This window comes from Hypanus sabinus, chromosome 6 (assembly GCF_030144855.1).
Source record: "Hypanus sabinus isolate sHypSab1 chromosome 6, sHypSab1.hap1, whole genome shotgun sequence".
Taxonomy (NCBI): domain Eukaryota; kingdom Metazoa; phylum Chordata; class Chondrichthyes; order Myliobatiformes; family Dasyatidae; genus Hypanus; species Hypanus sabinus.
This window is the reverse complement of record NC_082711.1, coordinates 52,833,772-52,854,123: the sequence shown is the minus strand read 5'-3', so window position 1 is coordinate 52,854,123 and position 20,352 is coordinate 52,833,772. Positions and strand designations below refer to the sequence as shown.

The 20,352-nt window shown below is 37.6% G+C and overlaps 2 protein-coding genes across 17 annotated transcripts in view; both read right to left on the bottom strand.

Annotated features, from left to right (window-relative positions):
* LOC132395468 (LIM zinc-binding domain-containing Nebulette-like) overlaps positions 1–20,352 on the bottom strand; it is a 304,667-nt gene that overhangs the window by 34,654 nt on the left and 249,661 nt on the right. For all 4 annotated transcript variants that reach the window (XM_059972133.1, XM_059972132.1, XM_059972135.1 and 1 more), the window contains exon 5: positions 3,692–3,866. In XM_059972133.1, coding sequence (XP_059828116.1) covers positions 3,692–3,866 — 175 coding nt within the window. The remainder of the gene's footprint in view (positions 1–3,691; positions 3,867–20,352) is intronic.
* The window catches only part of LOC132395466 (nebulette-like), a 72,101-nt gene continuing 55,925 nt past the window's right edge, over positions 4,177–20,352 (bottom strand). For 12 of the 13 annotated variants that reach the window (XM_059972118.1, XM_059972119.1, XM_059972120.1 and 9 more), the window contains 9 exons: positions 19,130–19,240; positions 18,363–18,473; positions 18,121–18,231; positions 17,065–17,169; positions 16,741–16,845; positions 8,960–9,052; positions 4,949–5,041; positions 4,748–4,840; positions 4,177–4,496 (listed from right to left, as the gene is read on the bottom strand). In XM_059972118.1, coding sequence (XP_059828101.1) covers positions 4,386–4,496; positions 4,748–4,840; positions 4,949–5,041; positions 8,960–9,052; positions 16,741–16,845; positions 17,065–17,169; positions 18,121–18,231; positions 18,363–18,473; positions 19,130–19,240 — 933 coding nt within the window. In that variant the 3' untranslated portion in view covers positions 4,177–4,385. The remainder of the gene's footprint in view (positions 4,497–4,747; positions 4,841–4,948; positions 5,042–8,959; positions 9,053–16,740; positions 16,846–17,064; positions 17,170–18,120; positions 18,232–18,362; positions 18,474–19,129; positions 19,241–20,352) is intronic. The other variant, XM_059972130.1, reaches the window with a different exon arrangement.

Below are 20,352 nucleotides of genomic sequence, written 5' to 3'. Positions count from 1 at the left end.
TAGGAGTCTCTGTTGGAACTGATTCTTTTTATGGTATATGTTAATGATTTGGATGATGGAATTAAAGGCTTTGTTGCTAAGTTTGCAGATGATATGAAGGTAAGTGGAAGGGCAGGTAGTTGTGAGGAAATAAAAGAAGCTACAGAAGGATTTAGACAGATTAGGAGAATGGGCAAAGGAATGGCAACTGGAATACAGTGTTAGGAAGTGTTTGGTCGTGCACTTTGGTAGAAGAAATGAAAAAGTTGACTATTTTCAAAATGGAGAGAAAATACTGAGGCACAAAGGGACTTGGGAATGCTTACACATGATTCCCTAAAGGTTAATTTACAGATTGAGTCTGTGGTGAGGAAGACAAATGCAATATTAGCATTCATTTCAGGAGGACTGGAAAATAAAAGCAAGGATATAATCGCGAGACTTTATAAAGCACTGGTGAGGCCTCATATGGAGTATTGTGAGCGGTTTTGGACCACTTATCTTAGAAAGGATGGGCTGAAACTGGAGCGGGTTCAAAGGAGGTTCATGTAAATGATTCCAGGATTGAATGGCTTGGCATTTGAAGATCGTTTGATAGCTTTGAACCTGTATTCACTGGAATTCAGAAGAATGAGGGGTAACTATCGAATGTTGAAAGGCCTTGATAGAGCGGATGTGGAGAGGATGTTTCCTATGGCGGGAGACTCTAAAACCAAAAGGCATAGCCTCAGTATAGAGGGCATCCTTTTCAAATGGAGATGAGGAGGAATTTCTTAAGTCAGAGTAGTAAATCAGTAGAATTCTTTGCCACAGGCAGGTTTGGAGGCCAAGTCTTTATGTATATTTAAGGCAGATGCTGATAAATTCTTAATTGGTCAGGACAAGAAGGGTTATGGGGAGGAGATTTGGGCTGAGAGGAAAAATGGATCAACCATGACTAAAATGGCGGAGCAGATTTGATGGGCCAAATGGCCTAATTCTGCTCCTAGGCTTTATGGTCTTAAGGCTTTATGATCTCAGCAAGCTCTATCATAGAAGAAGTAAAATCAGCTTTGGGGAGAAATGGAAATGCTTTTGCTTCACTGTTTCTGGACCAAGTTAAGCTACAAACGTACATTAACCCACTAAGCTATCTTCTTTACACTCTGCTGCACCTCTCTGTCCTGGTGATACCTCTCTCTTTACCTCATTCACAGGATAGACTCACGTCTCAGATATGACTTCATCCCAAGATCAGGTATCAGCCCTCAACTCCCAGTAACGCAGCAATAGATTCCTCACCCATTTTTGCATTTAAGGACATCAGAAAGCTTCCAGCCCAACAAGGAGCCAAGTCTGTCATTCCAACTGGCTTCTGTGTCAGCAGATAGTTGACATGCTGGGAAACTGGATGAGAGCCTTTTCCACTTGCATAGTCAATTCTTCACATGAGAGATTCAGAAAGTTATTAATGGAAGCATCATTCTATCACTCCTAAACAATTGCATATAATGTGTAAAATATTAGCTTTTAATTCCAGGTTTAATTTATGTTACTGCATAAATAGAATTTGAAATCATTGAATATTTTCTCTACATCTTCCTATCAGTTACATCAAATGATTACTTGTGTCAATGTGATTTTGTTCTCATTTGTTTCACTGAAGATAGACCATTTGAACTGACCCAGGATATTATTGCCGTTTTAAAAGTAATAAAGGGGAGTTTACATAGCCCTTCACTTGTACTTGCATAAAGTTACTCCACATTTGGCTATAGTTTCCTCTCAGTGGAAGAACACAGAGTGCAGTGCCCAGATCTGATTATTTCTCTTCATGGTATTACTATGTGTAAATACAGTGGATTCCAGTTAACTGGGACACACTGGCACCAATAAATTTTGCCCCAATTAAGTGACTGCCCAAATTAGCCAAAAATCTAATGGAAATAGTTTAAAAGATGTAAAAAAAGGACAAAATATAATTTAACAAGAATAAATTATGCATTTAAATTAAATACAGAACAAGTTAGTACACTAACAGTACTACTACAGTACTATAAAACTGTAGTTCATAATAGTTATCAACTGAGAAGTTCATCCAGTGCACACTGCCATGTTCTTTTGATTGAATATGAATGAATAAAAATAGTGGAGACCTTTAGTGCAGATAATGGACTGCCTTCGACGATAGCATCCTCCAAATCTTCATTTTCATTGTTACATTCAAGACGATTGTCAGTACCTTCAAATTCTTTCTAGTTCCTAACTTGTTGAAGTAGTGAATTGTTTAATTTTCACTCCCAGTTGTTACTGACATTTCCAAACCTGAATGCTTGAAACCGCAGTGAGCAAAACTGTTCCAAATTATCTTATTGCTATTTCTCACCAATTATCAGTGACAAAAAAATCACTGCTTTTGAACATAAACACATGCAATGGACACTATTTAAAAACTGTTTGCTCTCAGCACATTGTAGTGTTTAAAGTCCACACAACTGCATTTGAGTGATGCTAGTTAGAAGCTTCAGTATCAGTCTCCTGTCCTAGTTAAGCAGCAGTGTCCCAAATAAATTAAGGGAATCCTGGCTATTTTCCTGATTAGTTTTTGTTCATTAAGAGTTGGCTCAAATAAGCAGCTGCTCCAATTAACCAATGGCCTAATTAACTAGAATCCACTGTGCTCTAAAAACAAACACTGAATACCTATGAAAGCTGCTATTTTCTAGTAAATAAAGACATCAATTGATACTATTTTTGGGAAAGAAAAGCACATATGAATGAAAAAATATTTGCTTTCCAGAATTTACTACAGACAACACTTGATAATAGATAAGCAAAAAAAATTCTTATTTTCTGAAAGCTGGTTTTTGAAATACCATTTGATGTATATTATTAGTCCTAAAGAGTTTATATCATTTCACTGACTTAGGAAGCAATATTTGATGGTGACCAACAATAGACAAGATCAACTATTATCCAACTCAAGTATTTATAATAATACTAGAAATAGATAATCAGGCAGCAGACTAGTAATATTTCTAATTCTCATCTAACAAAAGACAAGTTTTAGCAGAGCCCAAACAAAACTAATTCCACTCATTTGGGTGAAACTGGTTGTTATTCAAAGAAAAAATATCAGCTACTGCTAACAGCAAATTGTACACTCTCTAAGTTATGTCTTCTGATATTTCAATCAACATTTAAATTAACTAATCAAAATTATGAAGCGTATTCACAATGAAATATTCTATAACAGTTCTAACTCTATTAAGTAAAGAGAAAGCAAACAGAAAATAAAATCCTTTCTCATTGGTTTAGTATGAGTATGCTAATGTTCCAGATTCAAACAACCACCTGCTGCAGTTAACGTCAAAATTCTCTACATGTCCTCTCAGAAGCTTGTAGCAAGCAGAAAAGGCTAGCACATTAAAAAAAACACACCAGGGTTTAAAGTTTTCCAGAACTGCGTTAAGACATTAACTTTAATAAAGGATACCGGTAAGACAGAATTTGAAACCACCAAATCAACCAATTTAATACATACGATTAGAATTGATCAGCATTCAAACAGTATGGGTAAAACTCATTATTTACAGATGCTGAAATATCATTCTATATAATCATAATCTTTGAGAAATATAGCCTTCAATTTGTAATCCATGTTTGCCTATCAAGTGTGGCATTTTGCTGAAAATAAAAGTTGGAAGAAGTAGTTTTAAAGAATGTAAAATACCTCCCATAATGCCCGTTCTATTTTTCTCCATCTCCACCACATGGGGCTGCACTCCTTTGTACATTGCATCACTTACAAACTGAGTGTTCTTCCTAGCTCGCTCTGTTACCAGGTCATCAGCTACTGAAGTGAAACCCTTTCCCTTTGTCTTTTCAAAGTCTTCATGGTATTTAATCTGTCAACAAAGCAAATTGTAAATGGTTATTTGCACATTTTGTTGAAGTATTAACCAGTTAGTAGTTCAGATTAAGATCATCTCAGTAATATTCTAAATTTTTTTTTGAAATTCTATTCTCACACTCAGAGGCAACCATGCAATCACATATGTCAATACTCAGCCATACAACATGCACTACCCACACATACAGTGATCAAATTGCTTCAGGCATAAAATCATTCAAACTGTGTGCAGTGGATCAGGTATGTGAATGTTACACAAGCAATGATTGTGCCACAGAATAGACACAAGCAGGCAGGTTCTCAGTTACAATTTTTATTAAGACAAATTCATTTGAGTACATATCCATCACTTCAAATACAGATTAGTGCCAAGTGTGCTCACTTTCCGGTGTAAATTTAGTACGTCATTTCTATTAGTTTTTTTTAATGAAGTTCCTCGTAAGTTATCAAACACAGTTGGTAGTTGATTTGAAACATCAATCTCTCTACACATGTTAGTAGAAAACTAGTTCAGCTATACCATAGAGATATTATTTTGTGTTTCACGAACACGTCTCATTTCTGGAGTGTCAAAAAGCTGAATCGGTCTGCCTTGCATTTCCTTCAAGTCAGTATTGTAGAGCACCTACCAACCAAATTAACATAAAAATGTTCACATTCCACAATATGAAATATTGTACACCAAGCAAAACCAATAGAACAAAATTTAAGTAGTTATGTCTAATCATTACTGTCCATTTTAAAAAATGCTTGCAACAATTATTTTCTAAATATTAAACACGATTGAACAGACAAGCCAACAGATTTTGTACATTGCATTATGCTTGGTACAATCACAAAAGAAACTGACAACTAACGAAGGGTGTAAAAACTTGCCGAACTTATATTTGATTGATTTTTCTTGGCCCGCTCTGTCTCTAGAGTAACACAGACTGCTGTACCTGTGCCAACCTTTTCTTTATATTGGACCTTGAATGGAAATATATACATATATATGATAAAATGCCAAATAATTAACTAAAAGATGTGTGCAATTTAAAATGCACTCTTAAAAATCAACTATTTTATTTAACAAACCGAGCTGATGTTCTTCTGATTCTCCTTGACACGTTTTAAATCATAAAGATCTGGAATTGCTGTTCCTTGTCCAATTTCATCTTTGTAATTCACCTACATAAAATATAAATGATATAACGTCTACTTCAATTGACAAAAAGCAAGTCAAGCCCATTAGTTTCAACTTAACAATATTAATGTCAAGAAGCTATTTAATTTGATCAGTAACTGCTCACTTTTCTGGAAAATATAAAGTGCACTGACAACAACTCTGTAAGACATTATTCTGCATTGGAAGTAAGAAAAAAGTACAGAGAGCAATGATTGGTCAGCCAGCAGCTAAGCAGAGAGAAACTGCTGGTAAATGACAGAAGTTCAGCGCAGAACTGCCAGGAATTAACACGATAAATTCCAGCAAGTTCAGAAATTGGTGTGTGCATGATGGTCCTGAACACTTCGATAGACTTGACAGCTGGAATCTGCTCTTACACTCCGCTTCCGGATTCCACATGCATCTGGCATAGAATCCACTAGCCCATTTGCTTCAGTGGAGTTTTATAGCTACGTAAACCTCAGGATTAGGCAAATTATGTTTCTTTAATTATTACCATGAGAAATTCTGCAGTTGATGGAAATCCAGAGCAACACACACAAAATGCTGGAGGAATGCAGCAAGTCAGACAGTGTCCATGGAAATGAATAAACAGTTGATATTTCATGCTGAGACTCATCTTCAGGACTGGAAAGGAAGGGGGGAGATGCCAGAATAAATAGGTGGAGGAAGGGAAAGGTTAACTAGAAGGTGATAGGTGAAGCTGGGAGGATATAAAAGGTAAAGGGCTGGAAGGGCACCCAGGAGAGCTGATAAGTAGGTGCGAAAAGGGCAAGAGGACAGAATGGTGAATAGAAGGAAGGAAGAGAAGGGATTTTTTTAAACCAGGAGAAATCAATATAGAAGAGCAACACCTTATAGTCTGGGTAGCCTGCTACCTGTTGGCCTGAATATCAATTTCCTCTTCTAATAAAAAAAATCGGTCTTTCCCCTCCTCCTCTCGACTTCTATTCCCCACTCTGGCCCTTACCTCTTCTAACCGATAAATGTAGTCTAAATGTCACATCAAATCTGCACCAAAGGTTCAAATCAAATACTTCCCCTCAAGACCGATTCCCTTTCTCCGTTCACCCTCGTTTCCTTCATTGGATCTTTAGATTTCTTTTATATTTGAAAAGGGTTCAGAAATGTTATGGAAGGAGCAGATTGGAAAACAGTCATTTAATAAAACTCCTTGATTCAGGAAGGAGAGCTCCACTCAGAAAGAGGGATAATAGACATCTTAGAGTAAATGTACTGCTTCACAACTATTATCTAAAGGCACTAATACCCATCAATCAGAAAAAAACTTAGTAAGCAGTGACTGTAGGTGTTACAAATAAATTCAGTGGTGCTGCAATGGAGACACTAGCAAAGGTGGATTTGTGGTTCTTCAGAACAGAGAAGGTAGAGGGAAAAGCATATTGAGCTATACAATTTATGAAGAGTGTAGAAAAGGTAACTGGTAAGAAGCAGAGATGATTGTAACTAGAAGACATGGGCTTAAAGTAAGAGAAGGAGATCCGGAGGGAATTTGGGAAAAAGTTTTTTCTCCCGGAGGATGGTTGACAGCTGGAACAAATTACCCAAGTGAGTGGAGGAGGCAGGTACTCGGACAACATTTTAACAGTAACACTATGAGCTCTTAAACTGCAGACTCCGGGCCAAGCACTGGAAAATTGGGTTGGCATACATAATTACATGATAGCCAATATGGACATGGTGAATTGAAGGCCCTATTTCTGTTATGCAAAGCTCATTACTCCACTGACGAACTACATCTGACTGTTCATAATTTCCTCCCACTTCACAAATCAAAATTAAACAAGGTTCTAAAGAATCCATTTCTGAAGCAGCAAGCCAGAAATTTCTGGATTGAGTTAACATATCAGAAATTAGATTAAGAAATGACTACAAGAAAACTGAAAGTGCGCCATGAGTATTTTCTCACTAAGATAAACTTCTCTAATTATTAAAACAGATCTATACCTCGTAGCACAGCACACATTTATGAATAGGAGTTTATTTTGACTTCTTACTGGATGGGACAGTGTTTCCTCAGACCTACTTTTGACAAGCCAGCAATTCAGGAAGCAGTATCTTTTAAAATATTAACTCACGATCTCTACCACAGCATAGAATTGACCAGCAGTAACTGTAGACTGTGCATTTAATCCCTTCAGTATTTGGTATGTTGTCCAGACAAAGAAGTGATTTCGTCTTTATTTCTAGGAAATGTATTTTCTCTCCAGAGCCAATGGCATGCATTCTCCTCCACCCAACTAAAGAGCAGTTCCCCTCCCCCAATCTCACCCACCCTTCAGTCAGACAACATTGTGCAAATGAAATCTGAATCTCAAAATAGACCAGGCATCCCCATAAAGCTATCTGTATTCCAACCTGAATGAAATCCAACTCCAGGTATGATTTTTATGTACTAGAGTGAAATGACAGATGCCAACTAATATTCAGTTTCCCAAAACTCTGAAGCAGTTACAGAAAGAATGGGTGACAATTATATCAATCTGACAGTCTATTCCCAATTTGCCTTTTTTCCTCTTGCAAAACTACTAGTCTTGTCATGGAAGATAACAGCAGCTCCCTGGGCATTTACATGCATGGTTACAGTCTGGTGTTCAGACAGGAATCCAGCTGTGGATGACAGAATATTTTGACAGTCCCATAACAAAGCACTTACTGAGTGGCAGCCTGATGATACACTAACAAGAAACACAGCACTTCAATGTATGAAAAACTTTGACAAATAATTTGCTATGCATGTTTAAAATGCCTGATTTATCCAACATGCTATTTAGAATTTCTGTTTATGTGTTTCCATGCATTTTGTGGCTTGATTTAAAAAAATTGATCCACTGATCTTTGAGAAGTCTGATTTTTTTTTAAATGATTAGAATAAAGTTTAAAACATAAGACTCTGCCTGTGATACAAAGATAGAATGAAATGCTTTCACTTTGTCTCAAGTGGCCATAATTGTCTGAGCAGGTGAGTGAACCAGTAAAACCAGAGGAGAACATGTAATGAAAAGTTTAATAGCACTGATAACCAGAAGAGAGGATGCTCTGTGAATAACATATGTGCCTGCTGATGTTATTCCCAACAGGCAAGAGATCATGGGCCAGATCTTGTGACATGTGTCATTAGTTAGAATTCTTCCTGCAGCCGTCAGCATGTTTTTGAAATGTAACTTGCTGGAAGTGCAAGCTAATTAACAGCGCAGTAAAAGTAAATAGAGCATCTGGAATACAAATGATTGGCAGATTCAACAGTAACCAATGTGCCGAACCAATGAGATTAAAGGGGTGAGAAAGGAAAAAAACTATTGACAGGAAAAAAGGGTTAGCTGAATTAATTCAGGTCAAAAAGCAATAGGAAGACATGACCAAAGGGTAAAAAAATAACATTTTAGTTTTTTACATCTCTGTGGTGATTTAATCCATGCAGGAGGGAGGGTAATCAGTTAAAATCACTTTTTTATGGATCAGAGAAATGGATGCTGTTACATTAACAATTAACATGACTTCTAGTCTCAGTTCTATAGTTAAGGAGTGAATGTGAAAAGCAAAGCTTAAAAAAATAACATGGAGGGTGGGAAAAAATGCTGTTTACATTATATATTACTATTTTTGTATTAGGCAACAAAGGCAACACTATTTATATGACCAACAAGTTTTAGATCCTCACAATTTGTAGTGCTTTACATTTTTCAATCCAATATAACAAACCAATTGAAAAGTAAATGCCGCTAAGTTGGTGTCATTGTCCAGCAAGATGTAATCCATTATTTTTCGTACCCTTATGTTCCATGCACACAAATAATTATAGTTAATGCTTAGCATGGCACTGTATTTGCATGCAACTCCACTTGTTTCATTAAATTAGGGACACAGCATGAAACCCAGGAAGGGGAAAGGCAACTCACCATACTAATATTTTGCTGATTTTCTTTAACACGTTTCAATTCTGGAGTTTCTTTTACTGCTGTACCAGCACCAATCTCTTCTTTATAAAGCACCTTTAATAAGAAGTACTTTTTTTCAGAAAAGACAAGATAATTACCACAAGAAGGTAGCTTGTGTACACTCTCAGAGGATTTCTGAATGTGTATGGATGGCTTGATGTGCCAAGCAGAACTTGTACAGCATGTGTACTAATTGAGCTCTAATTAGACCTCCAAATGCCGACCTTCTCTCACCCTCAACTCCCCAGACCCTGCCCCAGTTTTAGACACTACATTTTCTTTGTGTGTTGCAGAGTACTTGAAGAAAAGTGTCCAATGGCAGTCCTCGGTACTTGATGCATTCAGCCTCAGGTACAACTGATGTTTGTAGTGGCAAGTTCATAACTGAAATGCTTGTTACCAGACCACATTATGAACCAATATTTTTATTTCTATGCCCGGCACCACCAAGCCAGCCATAGTTTGCGAAACTGGAGAAGGCTGAGTGAAAAGGGGCAAACATAAGTGTGGGTGGGCTAAAATTAACTTGCTTTGTAAAATTTTACAGCAGATGGATCTCAGGTGTTTCATTTATAGTTATTAACTTGTCTTTAAGTAACTGTAAAGCTGCTGTATATTACAAAAACAGAGAGAAATGCCAGAAAAAAAAACTGGGGGATGGAGTTTGCATCACAGCATTTTGAGTCATAGTGTGTGGAAACTGGCCCTTTGTGTTCAAGTGACCATCAGACACAGATTTACACAAACCCTACATTTATTTCATTTGCTTCATTATCCTGACATTGTCGTCAGATTCTTCCACTCCACTTCACGCTAGGGGCAATTTAGAGTGGCCAGTTAACCTACCAACTCACATAATCACTGGGAGAATATGTTAGTTCCACTTACAGTAGATGTAACTATGGCTAAGACTGTATCTGAGTCTCTGGTGCTCTACTTGCTGCACCACTGCATTTTAAAATTCCAACAAGAATCATGACACAACTAAGAAACAAATTAAGGATGATTTGTTTGTAATCTAATGGCATAGTGACAGATAGGAAAGTAATTGGTGAAGGGGGTATAAGAAGGCTACAGAGGGAAATGTACAGGCGGATTGACTATGAAAAAACCTCGCTAATGTAGTCAAAGTGGGGAAAAGCAAAACAGGGAATTTTCACATGAAAAGTAAAAAAAACTAAAATAAAAATTATATTTTACATAAATGCTGAGAGATTGCAGTGGTCTGCGGCAGGTATGTATTTAATATCCAAAGGCTTTACGTGCTAGCCTTGCTTGCAAGACCCAGATCCTGAAAATGAATGCTAAAAGACAGTATGCAGGTGCAGCAAGTAATCAGGAAAATTAATCCATGTTATTTCTTATTGTTAGAAGAATCTAATACAAAAAGTAGGGAGGTTATCCTTCAATTATGATAAAGAACAGTTTGGTCTACTTCTGAACAAGAGAAAATCTGCAGATGCTGGAAATACAAGCAACATTCACAAGATGCTGAAGGAACTCAGCAGACCAGGCAGCATCAATGGAAAAGAGTATACTTGATGTTTCAGGCCGAGATCCTTCAGCAGTCCTTAATTATCTCAGCCCAAAACGTCTACTGTACTCTTTTCCATAGATGCTGTTTTTTCTGCAGAGTTCGTCCAGGATTTTGTGTGTGTTGCTAGTCTATTTCTGGAGAACTTTGTACAATTTGGTTTCCTTGCTAAAGAAAGTATTTGTCAGAAGCAGTTCAGAAAAAGTTTGTTAAACTAATGCCTTCATTGACATGCTGCCTTTATGATTCAGAAACCCTTTTTTCCTTTCCACCATTGGATTTCTGAATAGTTCATAAGCCCGTGCACACTATCTCACTATGCCTTTCTTTTTTGTACTATTTATTTTTGGAATTTGTAGTAAACTTGTGTCTTACAGTGCGCTACTGCTGCAAAAGAACACATTTTACACTGCATAGGTCAGCGATAATAAATCTGATTCTGGAAAATTGGACAAAACAGGCTTGTGTTTGATATTCAGAAGATTAAGAGGTAGCTTCATGAAATATATCTTGAGTCATCATAACATCGATATGATGTCATGATAGCTCCTTGCAAGAGAATCTATAACTAAGAGTCAATTTTTAAATGTAACTATTCACCCTTTTAAAACAGATGAGGTGAAATGTTTTCTCTCTGTGGATTGTGACTATTTAAAACTCTATTCATCAAATATTCTAAGGCAAAAACGGTGGTGATTGGGTGAAAGATTACAGTGTAAACAGGAATGCAGAGTGAAGTTTCAAATCTGATCAGCTATCTCATTAAATAGTGGAGCAGACTGGAAGAGGTCGAGTGACCTACTCTTGCTCCTAATTTGTATGAAATTAATTACTTGAAATGAGTAAGTCAAAGGGATAGTGTAAAAATAATCATCTGGAAATATTTAATGGTGTATCAAGTTAATGGTAACTTATTAAAATCTTTGGGGATTATTCAGTCTGATGGCTTATTGCATCTACTAAATTGTGTGCTCCTTGACACACGCATTATTTGAAGAGTACGTTAATATTGCAACTATGATACTGGGCCAGAGAGCAGAAAGTTGTGAGTTAAATCTCACCATAGCATTTAGGAAACTGATTCAACTCATCTCTGAATTCTAACCACTAAAGAAACCACATAAAAATATTGGATTACTGGAAAAACTCAGCAAGATCAATGATACTCTTCAAAGAAACAGTTCTATTTCAGAGAGAGAAGCCATTCTTCTCTATCTTATTCAGCTAGGTTTTGATATCAGTGTTGAACCGTGGTTGATTCTAAAGATACTAAGAACAGTTCAGGGTGAGCTGGGGCTGGGTCTCATCTTGCCTGGAGAACAGCTGAAGAGCAGGAGACTGCAAAGCAGGCAAAACATTACAGCTACTGTGTCACAAACTCACTTGAAAGCTTAAGCAATTAATGCAAAACAACAGCCTCAAAACTATTCATTACAGTCATGGTTTGGTCCCAATGCAAAAGGTACAATAAGATAATGTTTCCAAACCAAATGACATATGGATTTATTCTATATTAGGAACAGAAGGACAACTTACAACCTTTATTGATTCCTTAATTGGGTGTCTTCCACATGTCCCTATCTGTCCTGTGAGCCAATGCCAATGTAGTACTACTCCACTGTGGATAACAAGGGCTAAAGACTTCCACTGATGCCGAGAGAATAGCTCTGCGCAGTACTAGAGAGTTTGCAGTGAGAGGCAGTAACCAAGGCTGGCTGCCAGGTAACAGCAGACTGATTTTATCAACCTGAGAGAGGGCAGTAGATTTGTGTCCCACAACTGATAGAGTGATCCACTCTGGGAAGGAGACTTTGGATTTCAAGTAACATATTGGAGAATAAATCATTAAAATGTTGTGACGCACTGCAAACTGTATTCAACAGTCAAGATGGCAGCAGTCTGACCTTGCAAAAGAAACTGGCACCTTCACTATCCTTACTTGAAGTCTCTCCACGGGCACATCCTTCTTCTAAATTATAAGCTCGGAGCATGATCCCCATTATATGTTGAAATGTATATCTGAAGGAATTAAAAGCTACACATAAAATGGTAGTTTTCATGGGCCAGAGAGGTTGCTTAGCAGTAATTAAAAACACATGGACTTCATTTAAACAAAAAGGGTTATCGAAAGGAATAGCCTTTAATTTGTTTTATTTCTTTATTCACATATGGATGCATTTGGCAATGACTGCATTTATTGCAATAATTAGTTCATCTGGAGTTACATAAGGGCCAGACTGGGTAAGATTGACTGATTTCTTTCCATGAAAAACATTAGCGAACCAGATGAAATTTAATGACGATTCAGCCATTCCATGATTATTGTTACTAAGACTACTTGTATTAACTCTGGATTTATTTAAATGTTTGAATTAAATTCCCCAGTTGCCATGAGTTTGAAAGTTGCATCTCTGACCAGCAACTTACATGTAATGCTGTCATATCCACTAAAACAATATTTAACTTCTCAACAATCACAGATTTTTCCACGTTATATCGTTGGAGCCTGTCTCGAGGATAAGTGGGAGGCACTCAGAGCAATTTCAGATCTCTGGGTGTGACTGCAAGGGTGGATGTTTCAGCAGTTAGTGCTGGTTTCAATGTGTAATGAGGGTCTCACCATCAACTACAATCACAAAATCAGGTGATTGCATTTCACTTCCACTTTATCTACAGCAGGAAGGGAAGAGAAAAGAACTATTTGAAGGACAAGACAATATACATAACAGTCTAAGACTAAGCACATCAGGTATCTGTGACAGACTTGGTTATCTTTCACCTAAATCGGGCAGACCTTTGGTATGACAAATCACTACCAGCCAACTTGTGCTGATTTACATTATCTGGAGTGATACACCCATCCCTAATGCCTGACATTTATCCTGTTTCAGCTCAGATAATTCTAAAATTAACCAAGGCAAGACTTATATAGTGAATGACTGGCCTCTGGGGAAGTGCTGTTGAGCAGAAAGATCTTGAGATACAAGTATATTGTTCCAGGAAGTGGCAATGCAGATAAATAGCATGGTGATGAAAGCGTATGGCATGCTTTCCTTGTATGCTGACGCATTCAGTACGGGTGCTTGGATGTCATGGTACAATTGTACAAATTCTTGGTTAGGCTGCAGCTGCAGTGCTGGTCACCATGCTATAGGAAGAATGCAGTCATGCTATATAAGGATGCAGAGAAGATTCAGCAGAACATTGCCAGCACTGAAATGTTCAGAACAAATATACAGCACAGTAATGGGCTCTTTGGACCACAATGTCTGCACTGACCATGATGTCAATTTAAACTAATCTCATCTCCCTGCACATGGTGCATTCCCTGCCTGGTCTTGTGCTTGTCTAAATGTCTGTTAAGCATTGCTATTGTACCAGTTTACCCCACCCTTCCTGCAATGCATTCCAGGCTTTGACTGCTTTCTGGGTAACAAACATAACTCATAAATCTCCTTTAAGCTTGGCCCTTCTCACCTTAAAGTTGTGTTTTCTAGTCTTTAAAATTTCCACTTTGGGAAGAAGACTAACACAATCTACCTTGTTTATGCCCTTGGATATTTTACAATCTTAAGTTGCAAGGAGAGAAAAGATAGGATGGGACTGCTTTCTTGGAAGCAAAGGAGGCTGAGAGATAACCTTATAGAGGTTTATAAAATCATGAGAAGCAGAGAGAGGCGGATAGACTAAGATTATTCGATGCTACAGGACTCAGAAAGATTTTAAGGGGACATAAAAAGTAACTTTTTTTCCTTGAGAAGGTGGTGGATATATACAGGACACAGCAGCACAGGAACAGACCCCTTAGCTCCAAACTAATTAAGCTAATTACACTTAATTAAATTAATCCCTTCTGCCTGCAGATAGTCCATATGCAAGAAGTATTGCAGGAAAGATGGCTAATAGTGCTGAAGACGAGGTAGCTGGCTTCCCAACAGAACATTGTAGTGAAGAGAGGCTATTGATAGGGCAAACTATCAGTTTACAGGATGAGTTGCAATATAAAAGGCGGACAAAATCAAGAACGGTGAATACGGGACTGAAAGTGTTATATTTGAGCATGCTCAGTCTGCGGAATTTATAGCACAGTTGCAGATTGGCAGGTATCATGTAGATATCAATCAATCATAGCTAAAAGCAAATTACAGCTAGGAGCTTAATGTCCAAGGATACACATTGTATTGAAAGGACAGGCAGGAAGGCAGAGGGGTTAGCATTGTTCTGCTGTTAAAAATTGACATCAAATCATTAGAAAGAAGTGACAGAGAGTCAAAAGGTGTTGAGTCATTGAGGATCGAGCTATGGAACTGCAAGTGTAAAAAGACCCTGATGGGAGTTAGATACAGACCCCCAAACAGTAGTATGGATGTGGTCTACAAATTACAACAAAAGATAGAAAATGCATGCCAAAAGGGCAATGTTACAATAGTCAAGGAGGATTTCAATATGCAGATCCCAGGTTTGAATAGCTTGTCATATGAAGAGCGTTTGATGGCTCTGTGCCTATTTTCACTAGAATTCAAAGAATGAGAGGTGACCTCATTGAAAATTATCGCATGATGAAAGACCTTGATAGAGTGGATGTGGAGAAGATGTTTCCTATGGAGGGAGAGTCTAAGACCAGTGGACACAGCCTTAGAATAGAGGAGCATCCTATTAGAATGGAGATGAGGAATTTCTTTAGGTAGTTGTGGAAGTCAAATCTTTATGTACATGTATTTAAGATAGAAGTTAATAGATTCTTGATTGGTCAGGGAATGAAGTAAAACAGGGAGAAGGCAGGAGATTGGGGTTGAAAGAAAAATTGAATCAGCCATGATGAAATGCCAGAGCAGACTTGATGAGCCAAATGGCCTAATTCTCCTGCAATATCTTAATTCCCTGCATATTCATGTGTCTAAGAGCCTCTCTATCGTATCCTCATCCACCACCACCCCTGGCAGAGCATTCCACACACCCATCACCTTCTGTGTAAACATACTTACTCTACACACCTTTTGAACTTTACCTCACTCAATTTAAATGCATGACCTCTAGCATTAGAGATTTTGGCCCTGAAAGAAAGATACTGGATACCTACTTCACTGCCCCTCATAACCTTATCTACCAGGTATCAATCAGCCTCTGTTGCTCCAGAGGGAACAATCCTAGTTTGACTGACCCCTCCTTATAGCACATGCCCTTCAATCTAGGCAGCATCCTGCACCCTCTGCAAACCCTCCACATCCCTCACATAAAAGGGCAGTCACAATTAGTCTAATACTCCGGTTTGCTGACAAACTGCTGTCTGCCTGCCCCTGTGCCATGCCGTTTGTTCCAGGTTGCAGTGTTCCATTGGATGCTCAGATTCAAAGGTCAACGTAAATTCATTACTCATTGTCACTGAGTGCAACACAGCAATCATATCAGCACAGGTCACTTACTGGCCACTCAGAACCATTTTAACAGCTGGTGAATCTCTCCAGCTGCCAAGAAATATAGGCTGGCTAGATGGTCAGCAAGAGAGTGGCCTCATCCTGATACATGACAAAACTATTTCTCTTTTTTGTGCCGGGGGGAGGGGGGGGATTCAATGTCTTTTCTTACATCAACACCCATGATCTTTCTGTATTTAATGGCTACCTGGATTAGACAAACATCAGAGTTGTATTGTAAATGCATACTTTGACAATAAAATGAACTTACCTTTCTTTCAGCAGCCAATTACCACCACAGGCTAGGCTGCAAGAAAGCTTATGGAAAACTAGAGTGCTCCACTAGATTTCATGAGGAGTCCACCAGAACTGTACAGGTGACAGCCACAGTGAGGGAGCCAGGACTTCAATGGGGTCACTTGGGTATTCCTGGTGTAAGCACTAACGTAGTACTGAAAGACCTATGCCAATCTGATAAACTTGGCAAGGAGGGCAGATTTCCTTCCTTGAACAACGTCAATGAACCAAAATATTTTTTTAACAATAATCTGTGACTTTTACTGATATTTGTTTCTGATTTGTAATCTTATTTTAATTCCAAATATTAAATTAATTGAAATTCTAAAGCTACAATAGTGAGATTATTAATAGCAGTGAGCTCAGGTCTCTCAACCAGTGTACTAGGCTTCTGGATTTCTAGTGTAGTAACTTTACCACTACAACTACATTATACATCAAACACATTGCAGTCGAGATATAAATACTCAATTAAACCAGAGCTAATAAATACATACCGAGCTAAGATTTTTTTGGTTTATCTTAATTCTTTCTATTTCTGGAGAGTCTGCAATTGTAGTGCACATCCTCAACGTCTTCTCTGCTTCACTTTTGTATTTTTTCTGTGGAATAACCAGATAATGATAGATTATCTATTACCCTTCAGTATGATAAAAAGGCATGTATCTGAATCGTACAGTTTAAATTAAAATGTTGCACATTTCTGATATTATCTGCTTTAAATACAGTTCCTAGCAATTGCCTTTATTATGTTGTAAATCAACCTGTTATAGTTTGAAAACGTATTTCCACAAGCAGACTTTTTGTGAAGTATTACCCACCTGACTGTACATGTCCTTTGCATGTGCAGCATGTATCATCTCTGGCGTGTCTGTTACAGTTCCATATTTGTTTTGTCCCAAGTCCGATGTCTGTTTATACATTGCCTGTACAGAGAATCAAACAGGCCAAAATGAAATAACTGAGATTTACTTACATGGTCTACCTTAGTTTATGAAGAACTTGGAATTAGAGTATAGTAGGCAAACTGGCAGGATGTCACGAAGAGTAATTAGTTACCTGTGGGACAGGTGGTCAGGTGGTAGAAAAGGAGTACCAGGGCCTGGGTGGGGGGGGGGGGGGTGCAGCCCTGAGACACCAGACAAGGTCATTTGATTCAAAACAACTGGTTTATTGATCATTACAGATGTCTCTCTGGTCTTCCCACTCTCAGCCCTCTCCCTTCCCCTTTTTCCCAACCATGATTCCCTTCAACCTACACCCCCCTCCCCTCTCCCTGCCCCCTTCCCACTCAGTCCACAATAGCGACCCATATCAGAATCAGGTTCATCATCACTCACAGTATGTCATGAAATTTGTTTTTTGCAGCAGCAGTAGTAGAGTGCAATGCTTAAAATTACTACTGTACTCTGCGAAGGTCTTACGTATCCTAGCTATACACATTTGCCGAAGACTTTTGCACAGTACTGTCTTTTTGGGTGCAAGTCCTTAACTCCCTGAAAGTGCCAGTATGTGCAAAGACCTTTCAACCACTTGTGTCAGAAAATGAACCAAAGATTAAAGTGATCACAGTACATTCTTGATCATTTGAAATATTAGATTTAATTTGAGCATATACTTCTAAAGCCTGTCACATGCACTGTGCTATGTTTCAATTTGAACATACAGTATGTTATTAGCTAACAATGCAATTTAGTTTTTGTTTGAGTAACAACAATTCAGGATGACGTGAAAAAAGTGAATGAAAATTCTGGAGAATGCATCTCACAATTATATTAATAATTAAAGGAGAAAACAGAACAGAATAGTCAGGCATGTGCCATCATTAAAACAGCTGCTTTGACCGAAAATGCAATTAAACTACCATTTGTATTTACCTGACTGGCAATTTCTGATGCATTCTTGGCACGTTTAATATCAAGTACGTCTGAAGTCAATTGCATCCCTTTGCCTTTGATTTTGACTTCAAGATCTTTCCTGTATTCTTTCTGTAGTAACGAAGAGTAAATATTTATAAATATTTTCCATTAAGCAATATAATCTTTCAGCAAATTAAGGAGAATATTTGTAAACTACATATTGAATTTGATAATGATGAAATAAGAACCATAAAAATTACCTCATTTAATATTTGAGTTGCATTTCTCACTCTAATCATGTTTGGTGTATCTTCCAGCAGAGTGAGACCCTTTCCCTTTACATCTTCTTCCAAGTCTCTTCTATATTCTTTCTGAAGAAAATATTGGTTTAAGTTATCATTTAAAATAACTATTTTATTTATTAACTATCAGTCTGCTCCTGAATACTCTTTGTAATATGAATAATTCACAAATCAGAAATGTAGCTAGCCAGAAATATATTTTAATAAAAAACAAGTCAATCAAGGGAGTATATAAAGCAGGGCGTTTAATTCAACCATCCACATTGCCCTGCAAGACACAATGGTACTGCAGCAAACTGTGTTTCCACAATATACCTTAAAATTGTCAGGTAATCATAACCTGGGGGGGACCTATACATATTCAATTCAAAAGGAAGGAAGAAGGGAAGGAGGGTGAAGGTGGAAAGGTAAGGAGGATGGAAGGAAGGACAGAAAGAAGGCTTAATGGAAAGAATGAAGGAAGGGAGGGCGAGTTACCCAATGATATATTTGTGAAACAAGAAAATGAATCTCAAGGTTCCATGTGCTAATATATACATATTTAGACAATAAATTTACTTTGAACTATATTTAAGTGTAGTAATAACGGAATTAAATGAAGCAAAATTCTCATTTACCCTTTTGTCAGAATACATTAACAACTAAATCAAAATGTTTCTATTTCATTTCTTGTCAGATTCAAGCAGATGTACTGAGGATTTCTAATCAATTTCTGTCACAATTACCTCATTTAATATGTGGGACGCATGTTTGACACGAATCATGTCAGGGGTGTCTTCTATCAAAGTGAGCCCTTTTCCTTTGATGTTTTCCTCCCAATCTTTTATATATTCCTTCTGAAAAAAATAATTGCAAGAGATTGTTTGTTGTCTTTTTAAAATACTTTTGGATTTTCTGCATTTGATGAAAAATTACCTGACCTTCTTCAATCGTCCTTTGAGTTAAATTCATTGACAAAAATAAGAACAGATGAGCATGCTAACATTTATATTTTGTTGCAACCATTTCCTATTTTTTCCTTGTCTGAATGAGAAATCTACAATTAGCTTCCCTCAAAGTCACAAACCATCTTGAACTGGGAATACACTCAGTGGCCAGTTTATTAGGCATGCCTGTTAGGTAGACCAACATAATCTGCTGCTGTAGCCAATCCACTTTAAGGTTCAGCATGTAGTGCATTTAGAGATGTTCTTCTGCACACCACCTTGGTAGCATGTGGTTACTTGAGTTACTATCACCTTTCTGTCAGCTTGAACCAGTTTGGCCATTTCCTCTGATCTCGCTGATTAATCACAGACCCACAGGTTTTCAACCACAGAACTGCCAATCAGTTTTTCATTTTTCGCATCATTCTCTGTAAACTTCAGAGAGTGCTGTGCATGAAAATCCCAGATCAGCAGTTTCTGAGATAATCAAACCACTTTGTCTGGCACCAACAATCCACTTCTTCCCTATTCTGATGTTTGGCAGTCTGAACAACAACTGAACCGCTTGACCACAATGTTTTTATGCATTCAGTTGCTGCCACATGATTGGCTGATTAGATATTTACATTAACAAGCAGCTGTATAGGTGTACCTTATAAAGCGGCCGGAGAGTGTATATCGGAATTCTTTCATCATTTCTAGGTTTACGTCTAATGAAGTTTAGAAGAATGAGAGGCAACAATTGAAACAAACAAGATATTTAGGAGCATAATAGGATGAATGGGAAAAGGATGTTTTCTACTATGAGAGAATCTAGAACTAGGTTTTACAAGTGTACAACAAATATGAAGCAAAATATTTGCTCAGAAAGCTGCTAGTCTTTGAAATTCTCTTCCTTCAAAGATAGGTGGAAGCAGAGTCTGTGAAATTTTCTAAGGCATAAGTAAATAGATTCTCATAACTAATGGGGTGAAAGGTTACTAGGGCAGACAGAAATTGCAGGTGAGATTACAGTCTTGATC